This window comes from Barbus barbus, assembly GCF_936440315.1.
Source record: "Barbus barbus genome assembly, chromosome: 13".
Classification (NCBI taxonomy): domain Eukaryota; kingdom Metazoa; phylum Chordata; class Actinopteri; order Cypriniformes; family Cyprinidae; genus Barbus; species Barbus barbus.
Genome location: NC_136741.1, coordinates 16,628,572 through 16,643,088, shown reverse-complemented (window position 1 = coordinate 16,643,088; position 14,517 = coordinate 16,628,572). Strand labels below are relative to the sequence as shown.

Genomic DNA, 14,517 nt, shown 5'->3' with positions numbered 1-14,517 from the left:
ACAGCCTTTTTTTCTCTGGACTGACTCTCTGAGTCACCTGGTGCGAGTGTGGTTTTTATTTTCACTGGAAAGATCCACTATAAAGTGAACCTACAGGTCTGTCTGACACCAAACACCAACACACTAACCCGACTCCCCAGCATACAGATGTAGACACCTTTCAGAACACCCACACATCTTGTCAGTCCCGAGTCTGTTAATAGTTAGTGACTGACATGCAAGTAAGACGTGAATGAAGCCTTCACAACAAAAATGCAGAGCATCAGCATTGCTGCTCCTCAGCATTATGATCTCTTAGAGTGGAGTGAAGTGGGGTTTTTTTTGTTTTAACACCTAGCTGAGCTCAGGGTTGACATGGCTGCTTGCACGGCCCATGGGACCGCAGCTTAGCTATCTTCATTACCAGATGAGAAACCACTTCCTATCAGGCAGAGAAACACACTGAGCTATAATCAAAGCTCAAATTTTGCTTTATGCTTTACTGCTCTGCATTCATAGGATCTATTGTAACAGAGAGATTTAGCTCAGCATGTGTTTGTGAGATGCATGCATAAAAGTGAACAAAGAAAGAGCAATGAGAGAAATCTCAGTACTATACTAATGCGTAGCTGCAGAGGGGAACAATGACATTTTAAGCGTTTCAAATCACAAGCATCTGAAACACTGAAATGACAGAGTTTGTTGCCATGCCAACCTCGAATAGAACAACAAATATGGCCTAAAGATTTCAATTTAAAGGTACACAAAAATAATAATCTAATATTTTCAGGTTAACATTTAACATTCATCAAAGGTTAAAAAGGAGCAGTGTCACAATAGAGTTCGTTCCGTCAGATACGAATTGCTCAATTTAACGAAGTTGAATCTTCCACAGAAACAGGACAATAGTTCAACTCTAAGTTCATCAACATCACCATTTGATCGAGTCATTGTGGCTCAGTTCTGTTCTGCTTTTTGTGTGAAACGGTTATGCTGTTTACCTGTTGATTGCGAAAACATAAAAAAAAAAAAATTGTTAACTAATCCTTGAACTGAACAAACATTGGATATGCTTTGTTTTTAGGAAAACGTTTATAACTGAATGTATTTTAGCTTCTGAAAAGTCATTTGATTTTTTTTCTATGTAGATATATTGTCATGTAAGGCTTAAAGTTTTTTCCGTTAGAATAATTGAATGCAGTCAGCATTATATTAGGATTCATGTTTGCACATTAAAGAGATTAGTGGAAAATGCACAAATCAGGGAAGCACAATTTTTGGTTTCATATTGGTTAAGACTGATACTGTTTATTGAGTGGTATTATAAGTAATTGTTGGAGAGTAGTAGGCCTGGGTATTGACACAGGTTTCATAATTTGATTTTGATTCACAAGTGCCTGATTTGATTCAAATTTTGATTCAGAATCATTAAGACAAGTGCAGTACATGGTTTTTCTTAAGGAAAAAAATGTCTCTCTTAACTATAGCTGTAAACTATATAGGGATCCCTGTCTGTTGGTACAATACTTTAATGTTATAGGTTAAAATTAAGAGTCCAAACTATTAAATTAATTTTCTATGTATTTATTTCATGATAGATTTATTCAATTATACATTACGACATTACTAACAGGTTAAGTAATGAAAATGTAATGGAGTGCATATTTAGCAAATGCTCCTTTTTGGAGTTATTTTGACTAACGAGCTATGAAACCTATTTCCTTGACATAAATGCAACATTGTGACACTGTTTGCAAGCTGTTTCATTGATGCCTTTCCAAAATATTGATTGAGCGATTTCATGAGATATAACACTTTTAAGCAAGTTCTAATTCTGATGTTCATTCATATTTATTTTGTGATATAACTAGTAGCAAAGAGGAACAGATGAATGGTTTAAGTGAACTGAGGCGGCTACAGAAGTCTGTCACGCCACAGTAAAGAGCATCAAAATTACATTTATAGTATGAATTTCATGGTACAATTAGCAGAATTTGAAAGCTGGGTCTTTCTTTCTTATTAAAAGTAATTAAAGCACAAAGCTTATTGCAACTATTGGATGGCAGGCATGCTATGAATTATTTTTATTAGTTTCATTCATGCATCAACAGAAAACAGCATAGACAAAGATATTTGGTCTGAAGAAGCGATATTGGAATATTACAATTGATTCATTGATACTGTTTTTAGTGTGTGTGTGTGTGTATATATATATATATATATATATATATATATATATATATATATATATATATATATATATATATATATATATATATATATATATATATATATATATATATATATATATATATATTATATTACACACACATATATACACACGCACATATATACACACGCACGCGCATACAGGTGCTGGTCATAAAATTTGAATATCATGAAATTGTTGATTTATTTCAGTAATACCATTCAATAAGTGAAACTTGTATATTAGATTCGTTCATTACACACAGACTGATATATTTCAAATGTTTATTTCCTTTAATTTTGATGATTATAACTGACAACTAATGAAAGTCCCAAATTCAGTATCTCAGAAAATTTGAATATTGTGAAAATGTTCAATATTGAAGACCCCTGGTGCCACACTCTAATCAGCTAATTAACTCAAAACACCTGCAAAAGCCTTTAAATGGTCTCTCAGTCTAGTTCTGTAGGCTACACAATCATGGGGAAGACTGCTGACTTGACAGTTGTCCAAAAGACGACCATTGACACCTTGCACAAGGAGGGCAAGACACAAAAGGTCATTGCTAAAGAGGTTGGCTGTTCACAGAGCTCTGTGTCCAAGCACATTAATAGAGGGGCGAAGGGAAGGACAAGATGTGGTAGAAAAAAGTGTACAACAATAGGTATAACCGCACCCTGGAGAGGATTGTGAAACAAAACCCATTCAAAAATATGGGGGAGATTCACAAAGAGTGGACTGCAGCTGGAGTCAGTGCTTCAAGAACCACCACGCACAGACGTATGCAAGACATGGGTTTCAGCTGTCGCATTCCTTGTGTCAAGCCACTCTTGAACAAGAGACAGCGTCAGAAGCGTCTTGCCTGGGCTAAAGACAAAAAGGACTGGACTGCTGCTGAGTGGTCCAAAGTCCTCTTTTCAGATGAAAGTAAATTTTGCATTTCCTTTGGAAATCAAGGTCCCAGAGTCTGGAGGAAGAGTGGAGAGGCACAGAATCCATGTTGCTTGAAGTCCAGTGTGAAGTTTCCACAGTCAGTGATGATTTGGGCTGCCATGTCACCTGCTGGTGTTGGTCCACTGTGTTTTCAGAAGTCCACAGTCAACGCAGCCATCTACCAGGAAATTGTAGAGCACTTCATGCTTCCTTCTGCTGACAAGCTTTATGGAGATGCTGATTTCATTTTCCAGCAGGACTTGGCACCTGCCCACACTGCCAAAGGTACCAAAAGCTGGTTCAATGACCATGGTGTTACTGTGCTTGATTGGCCAGCCAATTCGCATGACCTGAACCCCATAGAGAATCTGTGGGGTATTGTCAAGAGGAAGATGAGAGACACCAGACCCAACAATGCAGATGACCTGAAGGCCACTATCAAAGCAACCTGGGCTTCCATTACACCTGAGCAGTGCCACAGGCTGATTGCCTCCATGCCATGCCACATTGATGCAGTAATTCATGTAAAAGGAGGCCCAACCAAGTATTGAGTGCATAGAAATGAACATACTTTTCAGAAGCCTGACATTTGTTTAAAATATCAATTTTTATTGATCTTATGTAATGTTCTAATTTTCTGAGACACTGAATTTTGGGTTTTCATTATCTGTAAACCATAATCATCAAAATTTCAAGAAATAAAGGCTTGAAATATTTCACTCTGTGTAATGAGTCTATATAATATATGGGTTTCACTTTTCTGAAATGAGTGACAAAAATAGACTTTTTTCATGATATTCTAACTTTGAGATGTACCTGTACACACACACACACACACACACATATATATATATATACATACAGTCGTGGTCAGAATTATTGGCGCCCTTGGTAAATATCATCAAAGAAGGCTCTGAAAATTAATCCTTTTGATATTTATTTAAAAAAATCTAACCTTTCATTGAACTAAAACAATTGAAAATGGGGGGAAATATCATTATGATATGTTTTTATCAAATACACGTTGGACACAATTATTGGTACCCTTAGAAATTCTAATGAGTAAAATATCTCTGAAGTATATTCCCATTCACATTCACAATTTTGAGCACTCCAGGGTGATTATGAACATGAAATTATCAAGCCATGGCTTCCTGTTTCACAGAAATATAAATAGGAGGGAAAACAAAGCCCAAATTCCCTTAATCATCCATCACAATGAGAAAAACCAAAGAATATATTTCTGATGTGCAGCAAAAGATAATTGAGCTTCACAAATTAGTGAAGTGGCTATAAGAAAAGGGCTAGAGCAGTGAAAATTCCCACTTCCACCATCAGGGCAATAATTAAGAATTTCCAATCAACAGAAAATGTTACGAAACTGCCTGGAAGAGGAAGTTTGTCTGTATCATCCTAATGCATGGTGAGGAGGAGAGTTAGAGTGGCTAAAGATTCTCCAAGGACCACAGCTGGTCAACTGTTTTTCTTTTTCAACAGAAAAAAGTTGAGTCGCGGGGTCAGAAAACCTTAAAAAAAATTGTCAAACAGCACCTACATCAGGAGGATTTGAAGAAAAATTCTCCTAGCTCATCCAAAAAAAATCTCCAGCATATACAGTCATCAGGCACGACTGGAACTTCAAATGGGACTGGCTTCAAAGGTCAGATGAAACTAAAAAATGAGCTTTTTAGCAGCAAACACTCAAGATGGATTTGGTGAACACTGGGATAAAAAGTACCCCATGTGTACAATGAAATATACTGCTGTATTTTTGATGTTATGGGCCTATATTTCTGCTGGAGGTCCTGGACATCTTGTTTAGACGCATAGCATCATGCATTCTATCAAATACCAACAGATAAAAAATCAATACGTGACTGACTCTGTTAGAAATCTTATAATGGGCCATGCTTGGATCTTCCAACCATACAATAATCCAAACACAAACCTCAAAAACAACACAAAAATGGGTCACTGGGCACAAAACCAAGCTTCTGCTATGGCCATTCCAGTCTTCTGACCTGAACCCTGTTGAAAATGAGTGAGGTGAACTGAAGAGAAGAAGCACCAACATGGAGCTGGGAATCTAAAGGGTCTGGAGTGATTCTGGATGAAGGAATGGTCTCTGATCTCTTGTCAGGTGTTCTCCTCATCATGCATTATAGGAGAATATTTAGAGCTGTTAAACTGGCAAATGGAGGTTTCAAAAAGTATTGAATAAAAGAGTGCCGTTAATTGTTGCCAATGTGTATTAGAGAAAAACATTTCATAATGATATTTCCCTCCATTTTAAATTCTTATTAAGAAATGAAAGGTTGGATTTTTGTGAATTTTTTGTTTTAAATAACAGATCAAAAGGATTAACAATGCAGATTAATTTTCACAGCCGCCTTTGATCATATTTACCAAGGATGTGTGTATGTGTGTATATATATATATATATATATATATATATATATATATATATATATATATATATATATATATACACACACACATATGTGTATGCATGTATGTATATGTGTGTGTGTGTGTATATATATATATATATATATATATATATATATATATATATATATATATATACACACACACATATGTGTATGCATGTATGTGTGTGTGTGTATATATATATATATATATATATATATATATATATATATACACACATACACACACACACTTTCAATTTTGCACCCTGTTTTGTCCCACTTCTCAAGAATGACTGATATATATATCCGAATTCCGGAAATATTGGGACGTTTTTTTTGGAATAAAATGAAAACTAAAAGACTTTTAGATCAAAATATTTTATTCACAATAGAATATAGATAACCTATCAAAAGTTTAAACTGATCAATTTTACAATTTTATGTACAAAATGAACTCATTCAAATTTGATGCCTGCTACAGGTCTCAAAATAGTTGGGGCGGAGGCATGTTTACCATGGTGTAGCATCTCCTCTTCTTTTCAAAACAGTTTTGCATCGAGGTTATGAGTTTCTGGAGTTTTGGTGTTGGAATTTGGTCCCATTCTTGCCTGATATAAGTTTCCAGCTGCTGAAGAGTTTTTGGTCATCTTTGACGTATTTTTTGTTTAATGATGCGCCATAGGTGAAAGATCTGGACTGCAGGCAGGCCAATTTAGCACTTGGACTCTTCTACTACGAAGCCATGGTGTTAATAGTAATGGTAATAGCTGCAATATGTGGTTTTGCATTGTCCTGCTGAAATACACGTCATCTGGAGGGGAGCATATGTTGCTCTAAAACCTTTATATCTTTCATCATTCGTAGTGCCTTCCAAAACATGCAAGCTGCCCATAACGTATTCATTTATGCACCCCCATACCATCAGAGATGCTGGCTTTTGAACTGAATGCTGATGACACGCTGGAAGGACATGGCGTTCGTGACTTCTAACAAGAATGTAAAATTTGGACTCGTCTGACCATAGAACACTTTTCCACTTTGAAACGGTCCATTTTAAATGAGCTTTGGCCCACAGGACACAATGGCGCTTCTAGACCATGTTCACATATGGCTTCCTTTTTGTATGATAGAGCTTTAGTTGGCATCTGCAGATGGCACGGTGGATTGTTTACCGACAGTGGTTTCTGGAAGTATTCCTGGGCCCATTTAGCAATATCAATGACAGAATCATGCCAATGAGTGATGCAGTGTCATCTGAGGGCCCGAAGACCACGGGCATCCAACAAAGGTCTTCGGCCTTGTCCCTTACACACAGAGATTTTTCCAGTTTCTCTGAAACTTTTAATGATGTTATGCTCTGTAGATGAGGAAATTTGCAAAGCCTTTGCAATTAGACGTTGAGGAACGTTGGTTTTAAAGTATTCCACAATCTTTTCACGCACTTTCACAGATTGGAGACTCGGCCTCTCTAAGACATCCCTTTTATGTTACAGACCTGATGTCAATTAACTTAATTAGTTGCTAGATGTTCTCCCAGCTGAATCTTTTCAATTTCTGAATCAAAAATTTCTTGCTTTTTCAGTCCTTTGTTGCCCCCATGCCAACTTTTTTGAGACATGTAGCAGGCATCAAATTTGAAATGAGCTCATTTAGTAGATAAAAGGGTCAAATTTCTCCGTTCATCTATGTTCTATTGTGAATAAAATATTGGCTCATGTGATTGATTAGTTTATTTTATTCAAATTTAAAAAGTGTCCCAACACTTCCGGAATTCTGTATGCATGTATGTATGCATGCATGTATGTAATTTGTACATACACTATATGGACAAAAGTATTGGGACACCCCCTTCTTTAGAACAGAAGAAGGCACTTCCAAAACTGTGGCAACAAAGATGGAAGCATAATTCACGTATTTAAAAACTGTATTTCCATCTCTGTTGCAACAGTTTTGAAAGTGTCTAAAATGACTGTACCCATATACAAAGTCATTGGTGTTTGGTGATGAGTTTTTGGCTCAAGGTCTGCATTTAAAATCACACCAGAGGTGTTCAACTGGGATTAGGACCTTGCTTTATGCAGACCAGTCAAGTTCTTCCACACTGACTGAATCAATAATTTCTTTTTGAACCTTGCCTTATACACAGAGGCACTGTCATGTTAGACTAGAAAAGGGTTCTGTCCAAACTGTTGCTATAAAATTAGAAGCACACAATTCCCTAGAATATCATTATATGCTTAAACATTAAGATTTGTACTCATGGAAATTACTAAAGTAGTCAAACCTGTTCATTATAAGGGGGTGATCCAATACTTTTGGCAATATAGTGTATGTGTATATATGTATGTGTGTGTGTGTGTATATAGACTACCCCATTCAGTGAAGTAAAGAAGCCATCACTCAGATGTTTGATGTCCCTAGCTGCAGCCTGCCACCTGCTGATTTCATGCAGCTGAGTGTTAGGAAGTCAGCTAACTGCCTTTCCCTTATCACAACACTATGGGGGGAGAAGGGGGAGAAACCTCAAGAAAAACACAAATTCTTAGAAGAACACTTTAAATTCCTTGCCATCCCCATCCTCGGCCTATCACAGCACTGCATGACAGCTGAACGCAGACCACAGGAATTGAACACACCCTTCCCTGCTAGGAGGGTGTGTGCGTGTATGCGTTGATCTTACCTCAGTACCTCTATAACACACCCCTTTCTGCACCTCTTCTCCTTTTTCACTCCTCACTCTGTCCTGTGTGGCTTGCCATAACTGTACCAATGCAGAGGAAAACGGCTCTTTGCAGCATGTTTGTAGCATGTTTTGATTCCCTTTTTAACAGGTGTGAATGTGGAGGGTAAACATGTTATTTAGTGTGTACACATGGCTGTTCAATACCACAGCTCCCCCAAGGCATTCAGCAGCAGTGAAAAACACAACAGCATTTATAGCCTCACAATATGTTCACATATATTTAAACCAATATGGCCGCCGCAACTCTCCCAACAGATTTTTCATTCTCACTTACTTCTTAAAGGGATGGTTCTCTCAACAATTAAAATGTTGTCAATATTTCTTTACCAAACCCATACTACTTGCTTCTGTGGAATGCAAAAAGTCAATTAAAAAAAATATTTTTCTTGGCAACTTCTTTTAGAATAAGAAAATTGATTGAGGACTGAAGCAGTCAAGTTTCAAGATGATGAAAAAGCTCTTAAATTATAGTGGAAAGTATTTGTGTGCTTGATTTACACATTTTCTATAACCATATAATATCTGTGTATAAAGACCAAATTATAAATCTTTGACATTATTGACAACTGCCCTAGTTTTGTGCCACATTTATAAGTGAATCCAGCACACAAAGGTCAGGTCTTTTCAGTGAATCAGTTGATACGGTTTCCAAAACTGGTCTCACTGATTCATTTACAAATTGGACTGATCTGGTTCTCGAATTCAACTCCGACATTCTGTGATCTAGTTGTAGCAGTTACCAACTCACTGAAGGTTTGTAGGACTTTGAAGATTGTGGCACACTAGTCATAGGGGCTACTTTAATGGTACTTTTATAATACTTTTATAGTGTGTGGAAAAGAGCAACAAATATTGAAATGGTATCCTTTTAGCCACGAAAGAGAGCAAGTCATGCAGGTTTGGAACCATGTGAGGTTACTTAAATGACTTTGCATAAACTAATTCTGTAAATGATCGCTAGTTGTTCTAGGTGGTTTGCATATTGATTATAAAAATAATATATACATTTTTTCTTTCATTTAGAAAGAGGAAGGAAAAGTCCAAGGTCAGCTCAACAATACAGACTCCAGCCAGTACATCCGAGACCTCAAGGATCAGATAGCAGATCTCAAACATGAGGTAATGTCCATGTGTTTCTAGACATTTTTGAGTATCGTTTCAACATTTTTTAGACTGCACACTTTAAAATGGACAGAATAATAATAAGGGCATCAGCTAGGCCACTGATGTCTTCATCTGTGAATGCATGAATAAAGTGTGAATAAACGGTAACACTTTACAATAAAGTTTATTAGTTAATGTCCATTAATGCATTAACATTAACTAACAACGAGCAATACGTTTGTTACAGTATTTATTCAACTTTGGATTTTAATAATAGATTAGTAACTTTGTAATTAATATTAACTGAGAATAATAAATGCTTTACAAGTATTGTACAAGCAGTAGTTACTTGTAGTTTTGCGCACACCCTGAATGGTTTGTTATGAGTCTTAGTGTCAAAGTCTACTTGGTAGCTGTGATGTTTCACCCACCCATGAGATGCTTCTTTTCCTGCCTGATGTATGTTTTTGATCTTTACTATTTGTTGTGTGGTTAGCTTATTTTTCACAAGCTTTATGAGCGTTTTGAACAGATTTGTTAGTTTTTCACAGGTTTTTTTTTTTTCAAGTGTTTACTACGCCCTGTGCGTGGCCTCTTCCTGCACTTCAGTTTGCCTGGACACACCCCGTCGCACTCTTAGCACTACACCTATCCGTTCACAGGTGCTGTTATAACCACCCCTAGATCTGTTCTGTCGACCCTGGGTTTTAATAAAGTGTCTGCACCTCTGGTAGAAGGTTGCCCTCATCAAATGTTCGGTTCATTAATTGAGACTGTTCTTAAGTAGACCAGCAGTGGACAGATACAAGAAATGCACACAGAATTTTCAGTAAGCAATTTTCCCAGTTTACGTAGCATTACCTCGGCTCTACACAGTCATTGGAGATGGTACACTAAAAAAATTTGAATAAGCAGTGAAATGTAGAATTTTGTAACACAAATTAAGATTACTATTTTTTTTTTTTTCATTCATTCATTAAAGTTTATAAATAGACAAAAGGGGAAAAAAAGGTGTAAGCTTTCTCTGTGACCTGGAACTGTTTTTGATGCTCAGGGTTAAGACTCTCTTAACTGTCACATGAGGCATTGCAGAGCTTTGGATCAGAAGGATTTTCAGCATTGACGTGTAGAGGGAAGTGGCCACACAAAATTTCTCAAGATATGTCTCCTCTCTGCAAGTTTTAGTATTGTAGTTATTAATGAGTTGCACCCAATTTTACTAAAGTACTCATCCAAATAACAGTCATGGATGGGTAATGTTTACAGTAGAGGGCTGAGGAGGACACAGTTCTGCATTGGAGTGATGTTCAGGTTAACAAATCCAGAGCTTTTAGATGTCGTCAGGGCTGACTAATTTGCGGGAAATCACTTTTAGTTGCATGCTTCTCTTGTGAAAACTTTTGATTATCTGTAGGTGGTGCAGTTTTTGTGGGCAGTGTGTTATTTTGGTTGCTGCCCACTTCTGGAAGTGAGATTACTGGTCATTTTTGCTATTTCTGTGGCAGTGACACGCTTCAAGCTGTTCCACTTGGTAAATAGGTATAGAGGAAATACTTGCACTCTTGAAAGTCTGATGTATAATAAATTGATCAAAATGGACCGTTAGTTATCATTTTATCAAAGCTAACGTCATGAAAAATCCATGAAAAATCTCCATCCATCCATTTCCCAAACTGCTTGTACTATGATTCTCAAAATTGGGGTTGTGTGACCATTTAAAAGGTATAGTTTTATTTTCTAATTACAATAAATATTTTTTTTAAATACAGGTTGATATGGTTTATTTAGAATTTGACATCACTTGCAGTTGTAAGCATTATGTTTGGAAATGTGTTGACACAATATGTGCAGTAGGCATGACCTCGAAATTGACGTTTTGTTTTATTTTCCCCCTTTGTATTTATGGAACAACCAGTTTTATAAAATTCCTAGTGTGATGTTTCATACACCATATATAGCCAAATGTCACCTGCTTTAGTTTTTTTAGCTAGAAGACATTCTACAGTAAGAAAGCTAAATTGAATGTAGAAGAGCAGAACAGAAAACGGAAAGTGTTTAATTGATGTATACAGGGTGCAGGTCAGGATGTAGTTTCTGATTTTTCTCCTCCTGCCTAATACTGACAACAAAAAGCTGGTGGTTTGTGGTCAAACAACTTTCTACTAAATCGTTCATTCTCGGGCCATCTCGAGCCCTATCAACAGAGTGCAGCAAGACAGCTTTACCTCTTAAAGCCTGCCAGGTTCCTCTGCGTGCACAATCAAACAGCAGCATGAATCCTGTCTGTAGCCACAGACCCCTACGAACAAGACTTATTTGGTTGTTTGTGGATGTGTAGTTTGAGAGAAGAGCGATTTAATAATGGTACAGTTAAGATGATTTTTATTTTTTTGCTTTATTAGTTAATCATATATTAAAATGACTTTTTGAAAATCTGATCATGTATAATTGATCTAAATCAATAATTGTTTCAAGGCTAACTTCACCAGTTATCATAATAGTAGTACAGAGTGGCAAGTTTAATAAAATCGCTCACCTTTCATCTGAAAATGTTTACTAGAGATTTGTGGACTGAAGTTGTAAAGTTGTGCTTAAAGTCAGATTAGTCATAACCTTGAAAAGAAAAGGACGGATGTCTCGTATCTGGTTGCTATTTAAATCACGTAGTTGCTAAAGAGCGAGAGGTTTCCAATCAGCCGCATTTGCACAAAGCAAAACCATACTTGAGCTAATCTCTCAACATCACAAAGTCATGACTTGTCATACTTGTGGCCTCACTTGCCATTTTGACACAGTCTTCCGGCTTGATCACTTTTTTCTTTCTACAACCCACACATCAGCCCTCTTCTATGTGCACTGCATACAAATACCACATGAACACTTTTCTCATTTTAAAAACTCTTGGTTGTTTTAGAATTAGAGTAATATCAGATGGAATGACTACATTGTGGAAGGGACATAAAACAGAATGTTACTGATTGTGGTGAAACTGAAATACCCATGAATATGTCTTTCCCCACATGTCTGTCTTTCTGTGGCAGAATGTTTCAGGTAAGAGTGTATACAACTCCATCAACTGTGTGTTATACCACAGAGCACGTTTCTCAGTTCAAAACCACATTTCACACAAGGACTGTTTATTGGCTTAAAGTCAGCCATTTCATTTACTACCTTTTTTTAAGCATGAACTTAATTTCAATTTGATGGACTTGGAGCATTGTATTATACTATATGACACATGGTTAATCCCTTACTAGCTTTTTAAATAGTTCACACAAAATTTTAATTTTCATAATTTACTCACCCTCATGTCGTTCCAAAACTGTATGCATTTGTTTCTTCAGTAGAAGACAAAATATGTAAATCTGAAGAAATGTCCTCTTAAGTTCATACAGGTTTAAAACATGAAGGTGGGAAAATAATGAAAATGTTTATTTTTGGCTGAACTGTCCCTTTTGACCGACTATGTAGTTAAAGTCGTTTGTGTATAAAACTCATTTAATGCCTAAATTAAGCATTTTGACCCTTTTATCCCATTAAATGTTTGTTTAATTGGATGGTGCTGTTCAGAGATTGTGCATTGGTGTGTGTTTTGCAACTGTTACCGTTCCTATCATTATCATTGTGAAGTAATAGTTTCCTGGTGTTGTCAAATGAAATGGCTGAGGTGTTAAAGTTTCAGTTGTGCTGATGCTCGCTTTCTCTGCCTGTAGATCCGTTGCTTAAGAGGGCAGCAGGGCTTACCCGGCCAACCCAGTTTTGATGGGATTCATATAGTCAATCACTATGGAGGGGACAACGAATCCTACCAGTCCTCTGATGAAGATGGAGTGAAGCTGTCACCCCAGCTGACCAGTCATCAGGTTAGAGGCCGGATCACACTACATCCAAACCTGGAGGACTCGGAAAGTGAGGGTGATGAGGAAGGAGATGCCCTACGAATTAGTGTGCCCTCAAATGGCAGCCATAAGACAACTACAGTGTGATCATCTGGATTGGTGACACAAACTGCCATCGAAGGTCTGGGAAGGAGAGTGTAACTTTAAGCTCGTCTTTTAAATCTGCCTACAGCATTGAGCATGGGACTCGAACTGGAGAACTTGAAAAGCCCTCGTTCATCTTTACAAATGGACTTATGGAGTCATATCTTTCTTAAGGTCATGGTTTACATCTGCATTTGTTTTGTTTTTGCCAAAATGCGTCAGATGTTTGTCCTGGAACTAGTTTTTAATTTTAGCCTCAAAAAAGAGGACCTGTTTAGGCTCTTTGAGACCCTTGTAATAAAAATCAGCATTTTGTGGCACGAGATTCCCAAACCTTAAAAGGGGGTGTTTCTAATACCCCAGGAATTTTTCACATTATGAGAAGCGGTTTTGTATAGTGTAGTGTTTTATGCATTAAGAATTTGCATTGTCATTGTCATAGCTTTTATTTTTTTTAACAAACCACGAGAAACCAGTGAACGCATAACATTTGAGGGAAACGTATTACGGAACACTATTATCTTTAAATGCACATTAAACTGTTCCACATTAATACAGTGGTGTCATATCGTAAGTTAGCAAGCTTCGTCTTTCTGGCATGAATTATACGATCGGTTTTTGAACACATTAAGTGTGGGTCAAGGAACCAGCATCTATGTAAATATGTACATGTTTTTGTTTTGTTTTGTTTTTTCATCTCCATTATTACTTGAAAATATGTATTCAATGGATGTCATGTCTATATTGTAATGTATTGTACAGTTAAGTTGAAAGGGATGTATTACTGAATTTGGGAGGTCTTTGGAGGCAACACCTTTTCCTGGCACACTGCTGTCCAGTAACTTTTATGTGCTGTAGCTTTGATATAGTCAGTTCTCCATTTCACAGAATGGAGTTTTTGTTTTGTGCCTGGAAACATTCAATGACATTCTTGCTGATTTACAATATTTTCTACAGTATGTGGTATGCGGAGCATGTTATGAATAATGAATACCTGCAAACTGATGGAATCGAAGGCAGGGAGTGTTGGTTAGTGGAACAATGTGCTTATTTTTTCTGGCCTTAAACCAAGAACTCACAAGCAATGAGAAAACAAGTACACAGACTGCCCCTCCTTTTCTTTTTTTTATATCC

General features: G+C 36.8%; 1 protein-coding gene across 6 annotated transcripts in view; it reads left to right on the top strand.

The window, feature by feature from the left end:
• Positions 1-13,838, top strand: part of LOC306879123 (ecotropic viral integration site 5 protein homolog) — a 53,671-nt gene extending 39,833 nt beyond the window's left edge. For all 6 annotated transcript variants that reach the window (XM_079431846.1, XM_079431844.1, XM_079431848.1 and 3 more), the window contains 2 exons: positions 9,320-9,415; positions 13,114-13,838. In XM_079431846.1, the coding sequence (XP_079287972.1) occupies positions 9,320-9,415; positions 13,114-13,386 (369 nt within the window). In that variant the 3' untranslated portion in view covers positions 13,387-13,838. The remainder of the gene's footprint in view (positions 1-9,319; positions 9,416-13,113) is intronic.
• Positions 13,839-14,517: the final 679 nt, after the last annotated feature.